A 16,624-nucleotide genomic window follows, 5' to 3' on the forward strand; every position below is an offset into this window, starting at 1 on the left:
GAGGGAAGAGAAGAGGGAAGAGAAGAGGGAAGAGAAGAGGGAAGAGAAGAGGGAAGAGAAGAGGGAAGAAGAGGGAAAGAAAAAAAATGCCAAGCACAGTGCAAATAATGAGTATCTCTAGACAGGCCGATAAATAATTAATTACCTTTTTGCTCAGAATCATAACATCTGATACTGAACTGGTTTTTAGGTAGTTTTTTTTTCTATTCATTCTGTAACATCTGCCTCTCCCAATATATACATTATTTTTATTGTTATTTCATTGTGTTATTTTAAACACGGCTATTTTGAATTTGGTAAAAGACTGAAAGGAAACTTGCAGGTCGAACTAAGCTGACGTTCCTTTAAACACCAAAACTTCTTTTACTTACCATTTGTTTCAAAGGACAAGCTAATTTAGCATAATTAACATATTTAATGTACAGGGCTGATTTAGATGAATGCGAGCAAAACAGCCAGCAAGTAAATCCATATTACATGGATTTTTACAAGCACTTGAAAAACCTCCACGTGGTGACACTAATCAGAGTGACTTTATTACATCTCAAGAGAAGCAAAATGTTTGGGCTGTAAAGCTCATGGCAAACCAGCGTGAAAGCTAAAGAGGTACGTCAACAACGTGAACGTGCAAAATAAAAAAAGACAAACGTATGCTTTTTTTTTTTGCATTAAATCATTTACAAAATTAAAAACTCTTAACATGCAGTTACAATATAAAAAAAAAAATGCAACAGAAGGCATAACACGGGTAAGAGGAGGGGAAGACAGCAGGGTTTATAAATCAAGAGAGAAACCTTCATCTGACTTCGAGACGCAAACGCGAGCTGCAAGCAAGCGTGCCAGCGCGTAGCAGGCCAGCGCGTCCTCTCCCGCCGAGTAACGCGTTCTTGCAATACCGTCGGCTCGCTCTCGCCGAGCCTGCGTACTGCGCGCGCTCGCTTGCTTTGACATCCAATGTTTGACAGCAAGACTCCTCCCGCGCGGTGCCTTTTACGGGCACAGCAAGGGATTCCCGTTGCAGCCGCAGAGAAATCACTCCGCTTACCGATAGGAGCTACAGTGACGGCTGCTTAGTGTAAAGCACTAGTGACCAGAAGCTCTGTCTTCTCTGACCGAGCCTTGGCTAAAAAACAGACACTTCTCCCCACCAAAATTTTTGACAAGCGGACTAAGAACCAGCATCACGGCAGAGCGCCGAGAGCACAGCTCGTGAAACGATTATATATCGCAAATGTCCGAGTGAACAGCTAACGTCTCAATTTTAGTATCAGGAGTGAGATACGGCAGAGAGAGATGGGGGGGGGAAAAAAAGTCGGAATTCGTGGCCTGCCGGGGGCAGATACCATGCGCTGCGTTGGAGTCGCCTCGCTCAAAAGGCTACGGGCGGGAAGCACCCGGCGGCGCGCACGCACACGCGTGCTACAGGGCGGTCAACTGGGACGGGAACCGCTTCTCCAGCTCCTCCACCACGCGGCTCAAGTCGCCGTTCTGCTGGCCGGGCTTGGCCGCGGGCGGCTCCGGCGGCGCGGCCGGCTTAAGCTTCGCCACGGGCTTGGGCAGCACGTGGGTTTTGTCTATCTGACTGTACATGTTGGCCACGGACTTCTCAATGGCTGCTAGGTTCTGAATGTTTTTAAGGATGCCTTTGAGCTCCCTACGAGGAGCCGGCGCTGGCACGGGGGCCGCTGGCGGTACGGCTGGCTGTTTGGCAGGGGATTTGGAATGCTTTGCAGGGGAGAGGTGCTGGGTGCTAAGAGGAGATGGAGAAGAAGAAGAAGAAAGAGAAAGAGAAACCTTGGGAGGAGACGAAGGAGGTGGTGGTGGTGGTGGTGGCAGCAGAGGAGGGGATGGAGGTGGAGGTGACAGGAGTGGCGGTGGGGGTGGGGGGATTTTAGGCGGGTCTGGAATGCTTTCTATAACTTCTCCTTTGGTCTGAGGAGCGAGAAAACTTTGGCAAACTGATTTCTTTATCCTAAAAGACGGAGGAGTCGGCTTGCGAGTTGGCGGAGGAGAAAGTTCTTCAGGACAGTCGTGGAGAGTGATGATTACAGAGGGGACTGTGGAAGGCTCCGGCTCAACTACTCGCAGGCAAGACGCTGGAGAGGCCAGAGGAGGGCGAAGGCAAGGAGAAGCCACCACGCTTTTAGGAGACTGCTCTAGCACGTTCTCTCCTTCTTGGTAACTGCTGCCGTGGGTCGGCGACCGGAAAGATTTTGCATCGGGAAATTTCACTTGCTTCATCTCCTGCAAAGCCTGCTGCTCAAACTGTCTCGCCTTCTCCTTCACCGTTAAGCCGGGGCCAATTACATCTCGGAAAACCGGGCTGCTAACGTCAGCCCTGCTAGGCGGATTCGCAGTTCCTTCGTTCTCTGCCCGGAGTCTTTCCTGTTGCCACTGAACGGGATCCATAATAACCGGCCTGCTTAGACAACCAGGCCCGTGTCTCTGGTTAACGTGAGCCGGTAGCGTCCATGCACGGTGACTGCCTCCCAAAGAGGCGTCTTTCAAGACCAATCTTCTAGGAGAGAGAGTATCGAGCATATCGCTTCTTTTCCGCAGCACCCCAGCAGCGGCGGGACTTGGCGCGACACCTTCGACATACAGCGGGTTTCGAGTAGTTAACGGGTTCTCATCGGATAAAAAAGTAATGTTACTTGAAGATTTGGGGAGCTTATTGTTCAGGGATCCATTGACATGAGATTGCTTGTGAGCCTCAATAGCGCGGGAAGCAAAGCTGCTTATAACTCTCTGACGGTCTCCTTCTTCTAAGACTGACTTTTTTCCCCTGCTTTGTTGGAAATGGTAGAGAAGAAAAAGACTTGAAAGAAAAGAAGATAATCACATGTAAGGAAACATGCATGGACATAGATTTTCATGAGAGAGAAAAAAAGAAGAACTTATGGTATGAATCAGCACCATAACATCACTTCTAGCAAGCTACTACTAGCCAACAGAAAGACCACATTTACTAGACTACCGGGCAAGACATTTACTTTCATATCTTCTTTAGGGGAGAAGGACAGGAGGAGGACGAAAAGCTTCTTGTTTGAAGAAGTTAAAACAGGTTTTCAGCTATTCAGAAAGTTCAGAAATTGTTCCCCTCTCCTTAAAAACCAACCTTAAATTTCAAAAGTAGCAGTGAACCCTGTATCTTGTCTCTCTGGTGACACAGTTACGCTACACAGTTTTCCTGTGAGCTAACACGGTCGTATATAATTGGTTTTCCACCATTCAAGTGGCAGCGGCACTACAAAGTTCTGCACGCAGCCAACACAGCATATTCGCAAGGATTTTTAACTTAAGGAGTCTCTTGCATCTCATAATAATTATGCATCACTATGCAACCTTTAAGTGTGCCTTGCATTGCATTTTAAGGACCGGCCCTAGGTTGCTCCCCAAAGCAGAACTGCTATCCGAGCAGGCGTGGAGCCCGAAATCGCGGCCCCAGGAGAAGTCCAAGGCGCCACCAGGCACACCCAGGCGTTCTCCTAAGACCGATTTTTAAAGCACTGCCAAGCGAGGCATTGGTTTTTTACATATACGATACTCATATTCATGCAAAATATACAAGTATCAGTACATGGGTGAATTCCGTCTGTGCACCACGTTACTCCAAACAATAAACCCACGCAGCTAGGTCATGCTGAAATTTGGCTCAAAAAGCAGGATGTCTCACCGTGACCTGGAGTCTCCCTAGCACCTTTGAATGCCCCGTTAGCCTATCTTCCTCAAACACTTTTAATACCACAAACTTCTGAGCAGATTTTAAAATAAACCCTATTTTAAAATCGACACCCCTGCTAGAAAAGCATGCCCTCGACCCTCATTCTAAATAATGCTCACCTGGAGCTGAAAATAAAATTAACTCCATCTGTGACAAGTTTAAGATGCTGGCCAAGTCTGGATACTCCTGCAAATAAGACCCTTATCCCGGCAAAGAGATAAATCCCCCTTTTCTACAATGAGACCGAATCAAAACATATTCCCATCACTGCCCTGCACGGATTTATCGTAACTAAACACATGTGCTGTGTAGTACAGGGACTAACAAAAAAAGCCTTGAAAGACGACATCCGTGCTAAAAGCAGTCTGCAATATTTTAAATATATCTGTAAGGCAGACTACGGGAAGAATATGACAGCCTAAGGGGACCTGATGGTATAGCAGGGTATAAAGATGGAATTACCAACTCTGGTACAATTCCCTTAAAACTATTCGCTACCTGCACCTAACGCCGGCACGCCGCGTTTTGCACGCCATGCTTAAAACCTTCCTATCTAATTTTCTACAGTCAAGCAACTGCAGTTAAAGTACAGGATGAGCAGTAATGACACCTACACAAAAAACCCCCCATCCAAATGCCACTAAACCTATTTTCAGCAACTTAGAGCGGTCCAGGGGTTTCACAGCGGTCTGAGTTAAAAATTCTAAGTCTTTGCTTTACCAAAATTTGATTCACATTCTTTTAAATTTAGGGGGAAAAAAAAGGGGGACGAGGCATTATTAACAGGAGGATTAGGGGAAAAAACTGCAACATTTTCAACTACGACGTGAGCGTGGCGGGATGCAGTTCTAGGCCTCCAGGTCCAGATTGTTCCATTATTCAGATATTTTTGTCTTTTTTGGGGGTCATATCTCAGGAAATATTACTAAAGTAAATGTAAATTATTGAAAACTTAATCTGCGGCAGTTAAATACTCCCTAGCACGAGCAGAAAAGATATTTAAATATCTAGATACTAAAAACAGCAGTTCTTTATTCTAGAGCGGCACCCTTGGAGCTTGGTCAAGCGTCCTCAGGCTGTGAAGGGGTCATATCTAGAGCCGAGAGAAATGAATGATGCTGAACTTGAAGGAAACCCTCCAGTAGAAAGCTCATGCAAGACGACATAACCTTTGTGCTACTGGAACGGATTATTTCAAAAGCTTGGGGGGGGAAAAAGCAAGCTAGTTATTTCCTCGCTTCATGCGAAGGATGAAGTTATCCTGAAACAGTTTTTCTGCTTACGCATAGGTGTTTTTAAACCAAGGAGAAATAATCGCTCATCAATTTGAAGCCGTGTATCTGCAAATTGAAAGAAGAACTGAACCGAAGCCTTATCAGGAATTATAAAGAGCAGATAAGGAGGATTTTGCTCACACCCAGTTACAAAATCTCAGTTCAACGAACGGAAAGCAAACCTCTGCGCGTGCACGTAGCCCCGAGTTGCTTTCCAGGCATTGGGACTACGGGGCCTTAGAAATAATACCGTTCAAGTTCAGCAACCACGCTGCGTCTCTCCTTTCTGCCAAAGGGAAAAGAGGCGCACGGATATCGAAACTTCGCAGTAAATGTCTTCCCTGTACGGGATCAATGGAGAAAGAAAAGATGGGTTTCAGATGGCAAGGTTTCATGGAAAGTAAGGGAAGGAAAATTAGCTAGTGTTTCTATCAGCTACAAATATTAAGACAGCGAAATGAGCTTACTTACTGATGCCTACGTATCCAAAGACAGAGAGAAACGAAAAGTATGAGACAAGGCAGATTTAAAACAAAGGAGCTTCGTTCCATTTCGTTTGCTATAAACACCAAATTAAGAAAACAAGACACGAGGCAGCGCTGCAAATGAAAGATGACTCTCTCAGGACAACTCAAGACAGGTAATAGTCTACTAAAAGTCACGATGTTAAAAAAGGCGTTTCCCCAAAGAATAGTTTTGCCAGGTATACTAATGCCTCAAAAATCAAATAATTGTCAGAACAACTTTGGCAATTCATAACTATGTTTAACGCAGCCTATTGTTTTTCATTACAGTCCTAAAGGATATTCATTCATTTTTAAAGGATTTTTACTGATAGGTGTTTGATCAGTGACGGATAACAGCCGTATGCAACGACATCTGGGAGAACGTACTCCAAGTACGGCATCTTTTTTGGTGGGTGAAATCTGTACTTCCAGTCAAAATAGTCACAGATCAAAGCACTCATTCCTCAAAGTCAATATTGCGAATATGTAAATTTGCACCTAGAGCTTGCAGTACTAAAACAAAAATATCTTCACAGCCACAAACCCAGCACAAGGAGGCTTGTTCTGGGTTTAGCAGAAGACATTCATTAGAGCAGAGAATGCCGATTCATCCAACAGGACATCTGCTTCCCCCTGATAATCAGCTTTATATAACTTCTAATAAAATTAGAAGTCATTCATTAATTTCTGTAGGAATTTAGTCCAATGCAAAAGAAACGGGGACTCTACCCAGCAAGGTATTTCACTGTATTTGCAAGCGTACCCGCGGGATTCCCATGCGGTTCACAACCAGAAGCGCTCCCATCCAAAATACTACTATGCATTCCTGGGAAACATGCCGTTTTCCTCCCTTCCCGCCCAAGCACTATCATTTCCAAAGGCACGGGAGGAAAACGAGGAGCTGGAAGCTATTCTTGCTTCAGCGATGAACGCAGAGCTCCCCCGCGTAGGAAAACTCGAGGCAAAGGATTGCAACGCGGAGATTGCGGGAGTTAAAGCGGCAGGGATGCGCTTCGCCGTGCCGCCTAAATGTTTTGTAAACTCAACGTGCAAAACTTCAGCTCCCCGAGCAAAATAAATAACGACTGAGCAGAAGTCAGGCAATCCGCAGCACCACCAAGACATCTCCTCTCTCTCTCCCTCCACCTCCAAATGCATTATGAATGTTATGCTCCTTAGTGTTGCTTGGTTTTAAAACATAAACATAGACAAACAAGCGTGGTGTGCTTATAAGCAAAAAAAACCCCAGTATRGTACAAATTAATTGACTGTTCTCTGCTGCAATATTCTCATACTGAGAGTTAAATTGTTGTTGGAGTCCATAAACTTCGGATTCACAGAAGCATGAGAAGGTAGGCAGCTTTGCAATATTAATATTTTATGGGCGCATAATAGGTAAAAGATGTATTCATTGAACCACCGGTGCTTTTTCTGGTTTTAGAGTTCCTTTATGTTTAATTTCCATATTTAAACAGTTTCAAATTTAAAATAAAAACAAAAAAACCCCACTATACCCCGGAGAGCGTTTCGTACTATAGCAAGTGGGGGTTTGGGAGCAGCTCGTCAAGGTAGCAGCAGCCTGCTGTAGGCTGTTGCTCTAGAGAAGGCATCAAAGTAGAGCATAACCACCACAACCTGGTCATGCCGTGTTTTTTGGCCACCTTAAAACCTGTTCAAGATTCGCCTGTACGGTAGCAGGTTGAATTTCTTTTTCCATCCCCTTTGCTTTTGCTGCAATGGGGCTGAAGCTGGAGCGAGAAGCTCAAGCGCCTGGTGAAACATCCCGTCAACGAAGAAAAGCCTTTCCGACTCGGACCGGATGGAGCGATACCGCCCCGGAAAGCCAACGGTGGCGTCGGCCCCGGCCGTTTGGGCTCGGCTATCGCGAGGAATACTTACATGGTGCTGTCGCCCAGCTCTTCGTAGAGGTTGTTGGCGGCCGCGCTCGCCGGTTTGCCCGCTGGCAAGGCCATCTGGATTCGCGCCGTCTTCGCGCATTCGGCCTGGCGCCTTCGGTGAACCGTGGGGAAGGAGAAACATGCGTTAGAAACGGTCCGTACTCAACATAAGCCAAGGCGCGACGCTGGTTTTTTTTTGCATTTTCGTACAGTTTTCAAAACATTCCCATCTTTTGTCTTCTTCAAGAGAAAAGTCAGGAACATGAGGATTTTTTTCTGGCTTTTCTTTGCCGACTCCCAGCACTCTACGCTGGGCAGAAACCCCCTGACCGGCCGTATATTGCTGCCACATGCTGCACTTCCCAGGAAAACACATGTGCTAGCAGCTACGCTGCACTGATCAGGAGTTCGAGTTTCATGGAAAATTTCTGCCTCCAAGAACAATTTTCCAATGGGAAGTTTTTTTTTTTTTTTTTTTTTTTTAACAATTTTTTTCCCCATGTGCAAATTCACCATCACGAAGAAATTTCTATTTTCTACCTAGAAAAGAAAACCGAGGCGACACGGCAGCTCTGTCCATCGGGTTTCATTTGTGACCGTGGTCGATACCTGACCCTTCCCCTAAGGAAGCCTCCGTGCCTGGAGGTGCCCTTGGTTGCTTGAGGAAAACCATACGCACTAAAATATTTCTTTTTTTTCCTCTGCGGGAAACAGGCTACGTCTTGCATCCCGAGATCTTTCTCGCGTGTTAGCATACGATAAAAAATGCACAAAATAGTCATAAAAGAGACTTTTAAAAACCAAGTTGCACAAGGCAATAGGAACAAGCTGCAGAAGGTCACTTCTTATTGCATTTCAACCACCCTTTCGTCTTAAAAAGAAAGACCGCTCAGCTGTCGGCATTGCTATGCAAGAAACAAAGCTGGAAGTCAATACTTACTCTTTGAATCTGTTTTGTTATGCAAAAAAAAAAAGACAAAGAGATAAAAAGGAAGGTTAAATGCATTCCAGTCACAACAACGGTCCTGAGCACTGAACCTAATAGCAGTAATAAACTAGAGGCTGCTTAATTATCGCACACATAAAATTACAGAATTAATGGCATGCTTAAAAAGTCGTAATTTCCAGGACCGAACAGTATTTTAGCTGCTGCTTGCGATACTCTCGAACCAATTTTGCAGCCAGCATCAACGTGAATGACAGCAGGGAAAACTGCTGTAGGCTTACAGAAACCTCCTGCCACCCACACACAATAGAATAAGACAGGAAAATGTGACTATATCTAGCAATATTTAACAGGTAGAGTATTAGGGGCATATTTTTATAACTGTTTTCTCATTTTAACGCACTTAGAGAACATTATAGAAAACGTCTTGCGCGGTGAAGGCGAATTATCTTTTGGCTCCCATTTAGAAGACGCCAGTTTTCTGTGATTAATAAATAATATATTATTTACACTTAGCTTCTGGGGTTGTACTGGATAGTGTTATTTCAAAGATGCTATTTAGCGGAAAAGAATAATGAACGTTTCTGACTTGTTTACAAGCCGTAAATGCAGGCTCTGTGCTGCACTCTGACAGTGATAATTTTATCCTGAAGAGAAAACTCATTTAACTTAACTACCATTTTTACAAAGAGTAATAAGTAAAATTAATTTACTGGATCTCAACCTGATCAGCAGTCTGGAAAGCCCTGCAAAACGTACCTACTCCAAGTAAAAAGTTTTAATAGGGAGAACATCTTAACAGCTCCGTTATAAGCGCAGCGAGCGCGACGATTACGTTTATTCGGCTGTAATCTCTGCAGGCAGGGGCAAACTCGAGCACCCGGCTTGCCGAGATTGGCATCGGGGAAAATACTGAAGCCCCTTTTTGCAAAGGGGCACAAGACCGTAATGCAAAAACGGACCAATTTTCCATACGGCTCACGAGAGCTTTTGGTGTTTACTAGCGCTGAAATTCCTTTTGCTTTCTTTGGTCCTTTTTGCTGATATTTTCTTTTTTCACAAAAGCGTAGTTTATTCACCACGGTCTGTTATAAATCTGACTTCCAAGCGATACTTCTAGACAACAAAAATGTGATTTTTGATGGAACGAAGCTAGGCAGATCCCTGAAAACTCTTAAAAAGAGATCGATGCTGTTTTCTGACCTAATGGTGCACCAACAGAGGTGAAGAGGTGTCTGGAGAAATTGGAATGTAAATACAATCTACTGACACGAGCATTCACCATTGAAAAACGGCTACATTTGGGTATTTTTCTGATGTCGCTAAGCGGAGGACTCTTGCACAGGCTGCTATTTTTCCCACGCAGCGACGTGCCTTTTAAACGACGAGTACCGCGGGACTTTACTCGCTCCTACTTGCGGTGCAGGCAGGGGAAATGCCGCGGGCACCGTTTAAATCGCGCCTGGAACAGTCGAGTCCTCTTACTTTGTGTCTGAGCTACACAATACAATTTCCGATTTTTCTATTGAATCAGCAATTTTTTTTTGCATGGAATTCATATCCGAACCTACGCTTGCATTTCAAACGTCTTGCATTTTAGCACGTAAGCAGAACAGTCACTGCCTCATAAATTCGGAAAACGCATAAAGATGCCCCTCCCGTGCATCTTCTCTTCACGTGCAAAGCCCCCACCGAGCACTGGCTACATATCGCAACGAGATGGACGTTAAAAGAGATTTTTCCTGCATGTAAACTGGCAATACAAGAACACTTTCCAATGTAGCATCTCTACAGCGATGTGGCTATCACGAAAAGGAGTAGGAGTACTTACTGTCTGTAGCTGACCATAACTATTAAAATAGCTGGCATACAGCAAAGGATGATTATGACAGCCAGAGCAAGTAATGCACCTTCCGTGTAGCCTACGGCTTGGGCCTGCTTCTTGACATTCGCTACCACGTCTGGCATGCGGATCTCCAGGATGCGTCCCCCTTGGCCCAGGTACGGCTGAAACTCTTTGTTGATATCCAGCAGTTTGCCATCCAGGAACCTTCAACGTCGCAAAAGAGAACGATTACAGCCAAGTTCATTAACTCTGCTTGAATTACTCTTCGGTCGGGTTAATAGCTATGTTCTGATAAAGCACTTACCTCTTCTTCAAGGGCTTTAGAACATTAGAAATTCCTCATACTCCCCATGTCAAAGATCACGCCGATGTATTTAATACTAGCACATGGTTTAAACACTAAAAAGGAGAGGTGAACTCAAGTTCCTTCTCATTTCTGCAACAAGTTCTCCATGCCACGGACAATGCTGCGCTGTGGGTAGGCCAGCCCATCTCCATGAGGAGCACCGAAGGAAGAGCACCACGGCAAGCTGGCTTTTGCCGTGCGTTTGCCTTCGGTGCTCTGCTGCGGGGGATTAACTAACCCTCCTGCACACATTGCTAAAGGCTGCTCCCGCCTACAGACCAGCTCCATGCTACTCTAAAAAGGAGTAAATCTTTTTTTTGAGGGCTTTTCTCAGCTTCTTCGGGAAATTTTTCAGCTGGAGAGATGGTCTACAGTGTGTTCCCTGATGACCTTCCTTTCAACATTAGGAAGAAGGGGACTTGGGAAAATTATGCTTTTAATCCCCCATCCTCCAACTGCATCAGTTCCAAACCTTGTTCTCACTTCTGCTCTGTTTAGTTAGCCTCCAGGCCTCTACCRATTTAATAGACTGCAACGTTGGTACTAGGTATTGAATTATTTGAATAAGACTTCTGTTAGGCAAGACTGTTTGATGGCAAGAGGAAAACACAGAGGGACCGTGACCAGATGAACTCTTCTCCAACGACAGCGAACATCAGAAGGATGTGCCTTCTCGAACACGCTTTGGCACAGTGCCGAGGAAGTTTGCTCACTGCCTTCAGTGATAGCATCCCCTCCATCGTAGCAATTTTTAGGTGCAACCTGCGGCAAGACTCCCGAGAGACGCAAAAGGATGGGAGCAAGGAAAAGAATTAATACTGGTATTAAGCAGGCCCACAAGGCACACTGGCAAGACAGAACTGGATCTGACATAAGACCTAGAGTATAAACTAATCAGAAACCATATTCTGTTGTCACTGCTTGCAATCTACGGCAACGTCCATCTTCTATTTAATTTTCCAATCTACTGCATCACCTAAGATCAGGACTTGAACAWCATCATCACCAAGCAAAGGAATGAAACATTCCCTGAAAAAAAAACCCCTAACCAAATTATCTTATTTTCCACACAATCCAAGTGACTGAAAATTTCCTATTGGACTACTTTTTGGTAAAAAAACAGTATTTTTGCTACAGCAACTTGCTTTGTGAGACTATTTAATTTTCCTGACAAAATATTTTGGCTAAAGTTTTCATTTCCAAAGGAGAAAAACGTTCTTGGATCAGTTTTAATGTGAGGGCTGTCCATGTCACAGTGCCAAGTAATAGGCTCTTAGCCATAAAGAGCAAAGGGAGAGGCACCCATTGGGACGAAGGAGGGTCCTGCTGGTTCTTYGCTAGGGCAGAAGATCCCCTCACAGATATTTTCTCTTCTGCATTACTATGCTCTACTAATACTCACAACTAAGACTTTGATTTCTTCCACAAAACATTTTCTGGGTAATGGAGCAAAAATCCCTTTTCACAACTTAAAGATCTGCAATGATGGCTTGCAAAATTAGAGTATAAACRAAGCTCTAATCCTTTTGTTGCACACTAGATGTCACTGGTGCATGCTGGATGTCCTTTGAGTTGGCGTTCGAGAGCATTCAGCTAGGACAGCATTAAATCTCTGCAAGGTTTTAACAATCTCTCGGTTAAAATTCTGCTAGCGTTTTCTTGACAAACCTTATTTTAACAGGTTCATAACTCAACCATGCGCATTTTCTCCATGACGAAACATGACACATTGGGCAAAAGACTCAGACTTGCATAAGCTTTTTTTTTTTTTTTTTTTTAAATGGAGGATGCTTTCCACTTAAATATATGCAAGAGAAATTTTCTGGATGCAACTTCTTTTTATGCTCCAATAAACCAAACCCTCTTTCACATAAAAGATAAAAAAAAGACAACTGATCTTTTTACTCTATAATACTATCTAAGTGGCCTCAATTTCTTTTTTTTTTTTTTAAGAGTTTGGGGTAGAGGGAGGAACTAACTAACACAGTTACTATCCAGACACATTTTTTGGCGTAACCAGACAGATCCCTGGTTAATAAAGATGTCATGTGAACAGTCATAAGTGTCCTAAGGAGAACCATGAACCTCTGACTGCATATCAGTCTTACAAAGAACAAGAAAGGTAAAAGTCAGCATCTCTTAAGAGATACTTGGGTTTTCCTCAGCTGGCAGTGGACACTGCAATTAGGGCTGCTGTGTGCCCAAGATTTCTAAATCAGAAGCGGTGTTTTCCGCTCCAGTGGAGATTGAGGCCATTTTGGGGGAGTTTTGGACATCAGGCAGCTCCTYCAGAAGAGACCTGCGGTGAGTCCTGTGCACGTGCTGTCGTTGCGCACAACTGCATCAAGTCCGGCACATCCAGAGCACGTCGTATTTCCTTGCATCTCTTAATAAACTACTGTAGGACAYGACCTGACATACTGGATTTGCCAAAACCGTACCTGGCTTCTGCCCAAGGTTACCCAGAGGTGATCACGGGAGCTTCAAACGTTAGCTATGGCAAGAGATCRGACGCCGTTTGGATTTAAGGGGGTTTAGTTCTAGGAACGGAGAAATGCAACCCCGTGCGTGGTCGCGAGAGTTRACTTGCCTTGGATGCTGATGGGCATTACCTGTCTCGGCCGTCCCATCTAAGCCAGCTCGGGTTGAAGCTCAGCAGCTTCGGGGGCTGTTCTAACTTGTGCCCGTGCCTGGCTGCCAGCAGCACGCGGGTCGAGCCGCCGGCGATACCTCCCTCTCTCCCGGCTCCGCTCTGCAGGCTGGACCCATGGGCTAATCCCCCTTCTGTAAACATTGCAAACTTTTGGAACGCTTGGAAAATACTTTGGTTAAACCCATTTCTATTCCTTTCTGCTGATCAAGTTTTATAAATTGTGGGCTCTGACTTCCTGACTTGCCCTCCTCTCCCCCATCATATCCAGTCTTTTAAACAAAACTGTCTCCTATTAATCCCATCTCTGCCAGGATCCTGAGCTGGCTCCTGGCCGGCAGAAGGATGGGTGTGACTCTTGGCAATCTCTTTCCAGGGCGAGGACAACCGTTACTGCCGTCTCTTGTGACCGGGGCAGCAAGAGGATAGAGCCAGTCCTCTAAAGATCAAAACTCCAGGAAAGAAGGTTGCAGAAGGAATGGCTTTATTTTTAGATTTGGGTAAGCGCCTGAGCTGAGCTAAATCTCTTGAGGTTCACCCACTCGTGAGCTAAAACTTGTTAACTTCAGATTTCAAGTTACAAAACTCTCTCTGCGCTTCTCCCCTTTTAAGTTGACACTTATTCACCTCTACCCCAAAGYCAGGAGAGCATTCCCCAGGATTCTGCTGATTTAAATATTTAAAAGCTTTTGAAGAAGGAAAGAAGAAGAAAAAGCTGAGCATGCAGGCACACGGAGCATCCTAATGAGGTTGCTTCTAAGCTAATATTACCCTATACAGTTTCAAACCTGCAAAATGAATAACCTTCCCTTCACGTYTGAAAAAAAAAATTGCTTTTACCTATCTCTATTCTTTTCTGTGTATTTTACAAACCTCCCTAAAAAGACATTGCTATATTTTTCAAAGGGCCCCATCTTCTGTCCATGAAGAGAGTTTGCATCAGAAAAAGATCCTTGTTACGGGCCTAAAAGAGGTGATTGCCCACGTGCACAGTTACTAGTTCATCTTCATACACTGATGGTAATAGATTTGCAAAGTGCTGTCCAAAGTGAGGAGCAAAAGGGTGTCGGGATTTTCAACTGTCATCATGGTCACTTAAGTTTCCTGAAGCTGTGCATACCGCCTGATAATGTCCTTCTGACCTTGAGAGCGCTAACAATTTGAAGACCATTCACGGTAGATGAAAAAAGCCAAGGAAAGCAGAGGTGAACGATTTAGTGATATTTAAGGCTTCCCTGKCTTGGCCTGCATTTTCTCAGGGTAGATTATGCATGTGTTTTCTGCACGCTGCTCATGCAGTGAGCGTGGCGCATGCGGGATGCCTTAGATCCCACCTGCGCGCTCCACGCACACATGCTACAAGCCTCCTTTCTCCTGGGTGGATCAGCTGTGTTGCACACATACCGCAGAGTTGTACCTACAAAGACTATTTGTCTTGGATTTCTGCTCCTCCAGCAACACTGCTGGAACAGTAGCAAAGTGGTCGAAACCCTTATTTTCTATCTAGGTAGAAAGCTCATGCAGATGCCCACAAGCCAACAGGGATGCGCAGCTGTCCTCTTCCTGCTGGCTTTAGTCTTCCCTGAGTACAAACCCATCACGTGCTCTGATCCACAGGACAGCATAGGAAGAGCAATTTTGCAGGACTATTTCTGTGGCGGTAAGTGGACGTGGGGTTCTTCTAGAGAAAACTGAAGTGCTGCAACTGAAACTTTCCAYGCTTCCCCAGCAGACCTCTATCAACTGCAGGAAAAGCATAAAGGGATGCAAAAACAGTATTTTCCTTCTTATATGGTCTTTTTATATTGTTTGCCTCTGCCAGTACGCACAATGTTTGTGCATACAATATATGTTTTTTGAAATGAATTTTGCAGCCTCACCCAGTCATTATATGTAAGCCAGCTTCTTCAAAGCTGTTCATGGCTTTCTACTTTCCTCTGACCACTCTGGCATATATTAACTGGACCAAAGAGCTTGCTCACTGCTAGGAGCTGCAAACAGTGAACGAGACCTGAACAGAGTGTTTCTAACGGGATCCCACCTGGGCCTCAGCTCTTGGCTTCTATCTACGACCGGAAGAAAACGCAGACTTCAATGAATTTACAAGCTGCAAAAGCGGAAAAGTAAATAATAGGACAAATTGCTACCAAAAATCAAGAGAGGGTTCAAACAAAGAAAACCGTAAGTTATTAAAAGACTTAAAATAATGTATCTTAGAGTGAAGAGCTCGAGGCAGTTCTCAAGAAAAAATTGAAGAGGATGGTTTGAGCATAAGTTTAGGCCTTGATGGGAACCAGAAACTCAAGGCACCAATTGAGTGGCCTTGAATCCAGCACCCAAAGTTACCATAAGACTCAATGATGGAATCTGGACAAACTGAAGAAAGACAATAAGGCTAATTTTCAACAGAAAGAATAAATTACCACTAGAATAACTGTACAAAGGTTGTAGTTGGTTGTCTGTTGTTGGATTTTCTTGAGCAGTTATTTTGCTGAAAGACACGCTCAAAGCAGAATTAATTCTGGGAATCCCTATGGTCTTTATTAGACCAGGGCAGACTGATCACAGCGATCTCTTCCAACCTATAAACTCTGAATATATGCAGAGCTCTACTCTGCTATAACTCATCCATATTAAATTAAGAGCTCTGGAGAACAAGCCCCTTTCCAATCACAGTCCACTGAGATGGCTCACAGCCATTTGCTTTTTAGGCTGCTGACCGACGTGCTGCTTTATGCCATCGTTGAACAGTCTGGTCTAGCTTTCATCGAGATAAAAAGCAACCACAAAGGTGAGACACACGCAGAAAACCAACAGATAGTGACTGCTTTAGAAGAAGGGTTTGATTAGCATTCTTCCTGTTTTGATACGTATGCAGGACGTTGAAAGCCAGAAATATAGCTTCTGACAAAATGATTCTACAACTGTGTTGATACACTGACAGCTGAATGGGTTGAGATCCTAATTCTGTCTCGCAACCTGCTCTCCACTAGCGATGACTAATCTAACTGCTAATTTGGAAGTAAATTGAGAAGACTAAACAGTGTCATACTGTGAATAAGTGGTCCACCTACTACTGTTCCTCATCTCTAACAGCTGGTGGGATGTCCCTACGTGTATTTGTCTCCTCAGCCCCCTGAGGTTATGCCTGGACTACAAGACCTGTGAGCAYTACTGATTTCCTGCATGTGGATGTACACCCTGGTCATGCCCGATGCCTGTGCTTCAGACTAAGAGCTAAGCTCCTCTTCGCCTTCCCTCTTTTCCTTTCCTTATGCCCCAAACAAACTGTAGAATGCCTGAAGGTCCATGACTGGAGCACCAAAGCCAGTGGCCAGCACACTCCAGCAGCTAAATACAGTTGCAGAATTAGCRGCCTGTCTTTGCACTGCAAGACTCACTTGCAAACCTCACGTTTTCCACTTTAATAATGA

The 16,624-nt window shown here is 44.6% G+C and overlaps 1 protein-coding gene across 2 annotated transcripts in view; it reads right to left on the reverse strand.

Moving 5' to 3' along the window:
• Positions 1-16,624, reverse strand: part of PCDH15 (protocadherin related 15) — a 293,502-nt gene that overhangs the window by 12,137 nt on the left and 264,741 nt on the right. Inside the window, exons 29-32 of one of the 2 annotated variants that reach the window (XM_026081033.1) lie at positions 10,180-10,398; positions 7,404-7,514; positions 1,409-2,818; positions 1,329-1,377 (exon numbers count right to left, since the gene is read on the reverse strand). In XM_026081033.1, coding sequence (XP_025936818.1) covers positions 1,420-2,818; positions 7,404-7,514; positions 10,180-10,398 — 1,729 coding nt within the window. In that variant the 3' untranslated portion in view covers positions 1,329-1,377; positions 1,409-1,419. Of the gene's footprint in view, positions 1-1,328; positions 1,378-1,408; positions 2,819-7,403; positions 7,515-10,179; positions 10,399-16,624 lie in introns of those variants that run through there. The other variant, XM_026081044.1, reaches the window with a different exon arrangement.

This window comes from Apteryx rowi, unplaced genomic scaffold, assembly GCF_003343035.1.
Source record: "Apteryx rowi isolate R43461 unplaced genomic scaffold, aptRow1 scaffold_116, whole genome shotgun sequence".
NCBI lineage: Eukaryota > Metazoa > Chordata > Aves > Apterygiformes > Apterygidae > Apteryx > Apteryx rowi.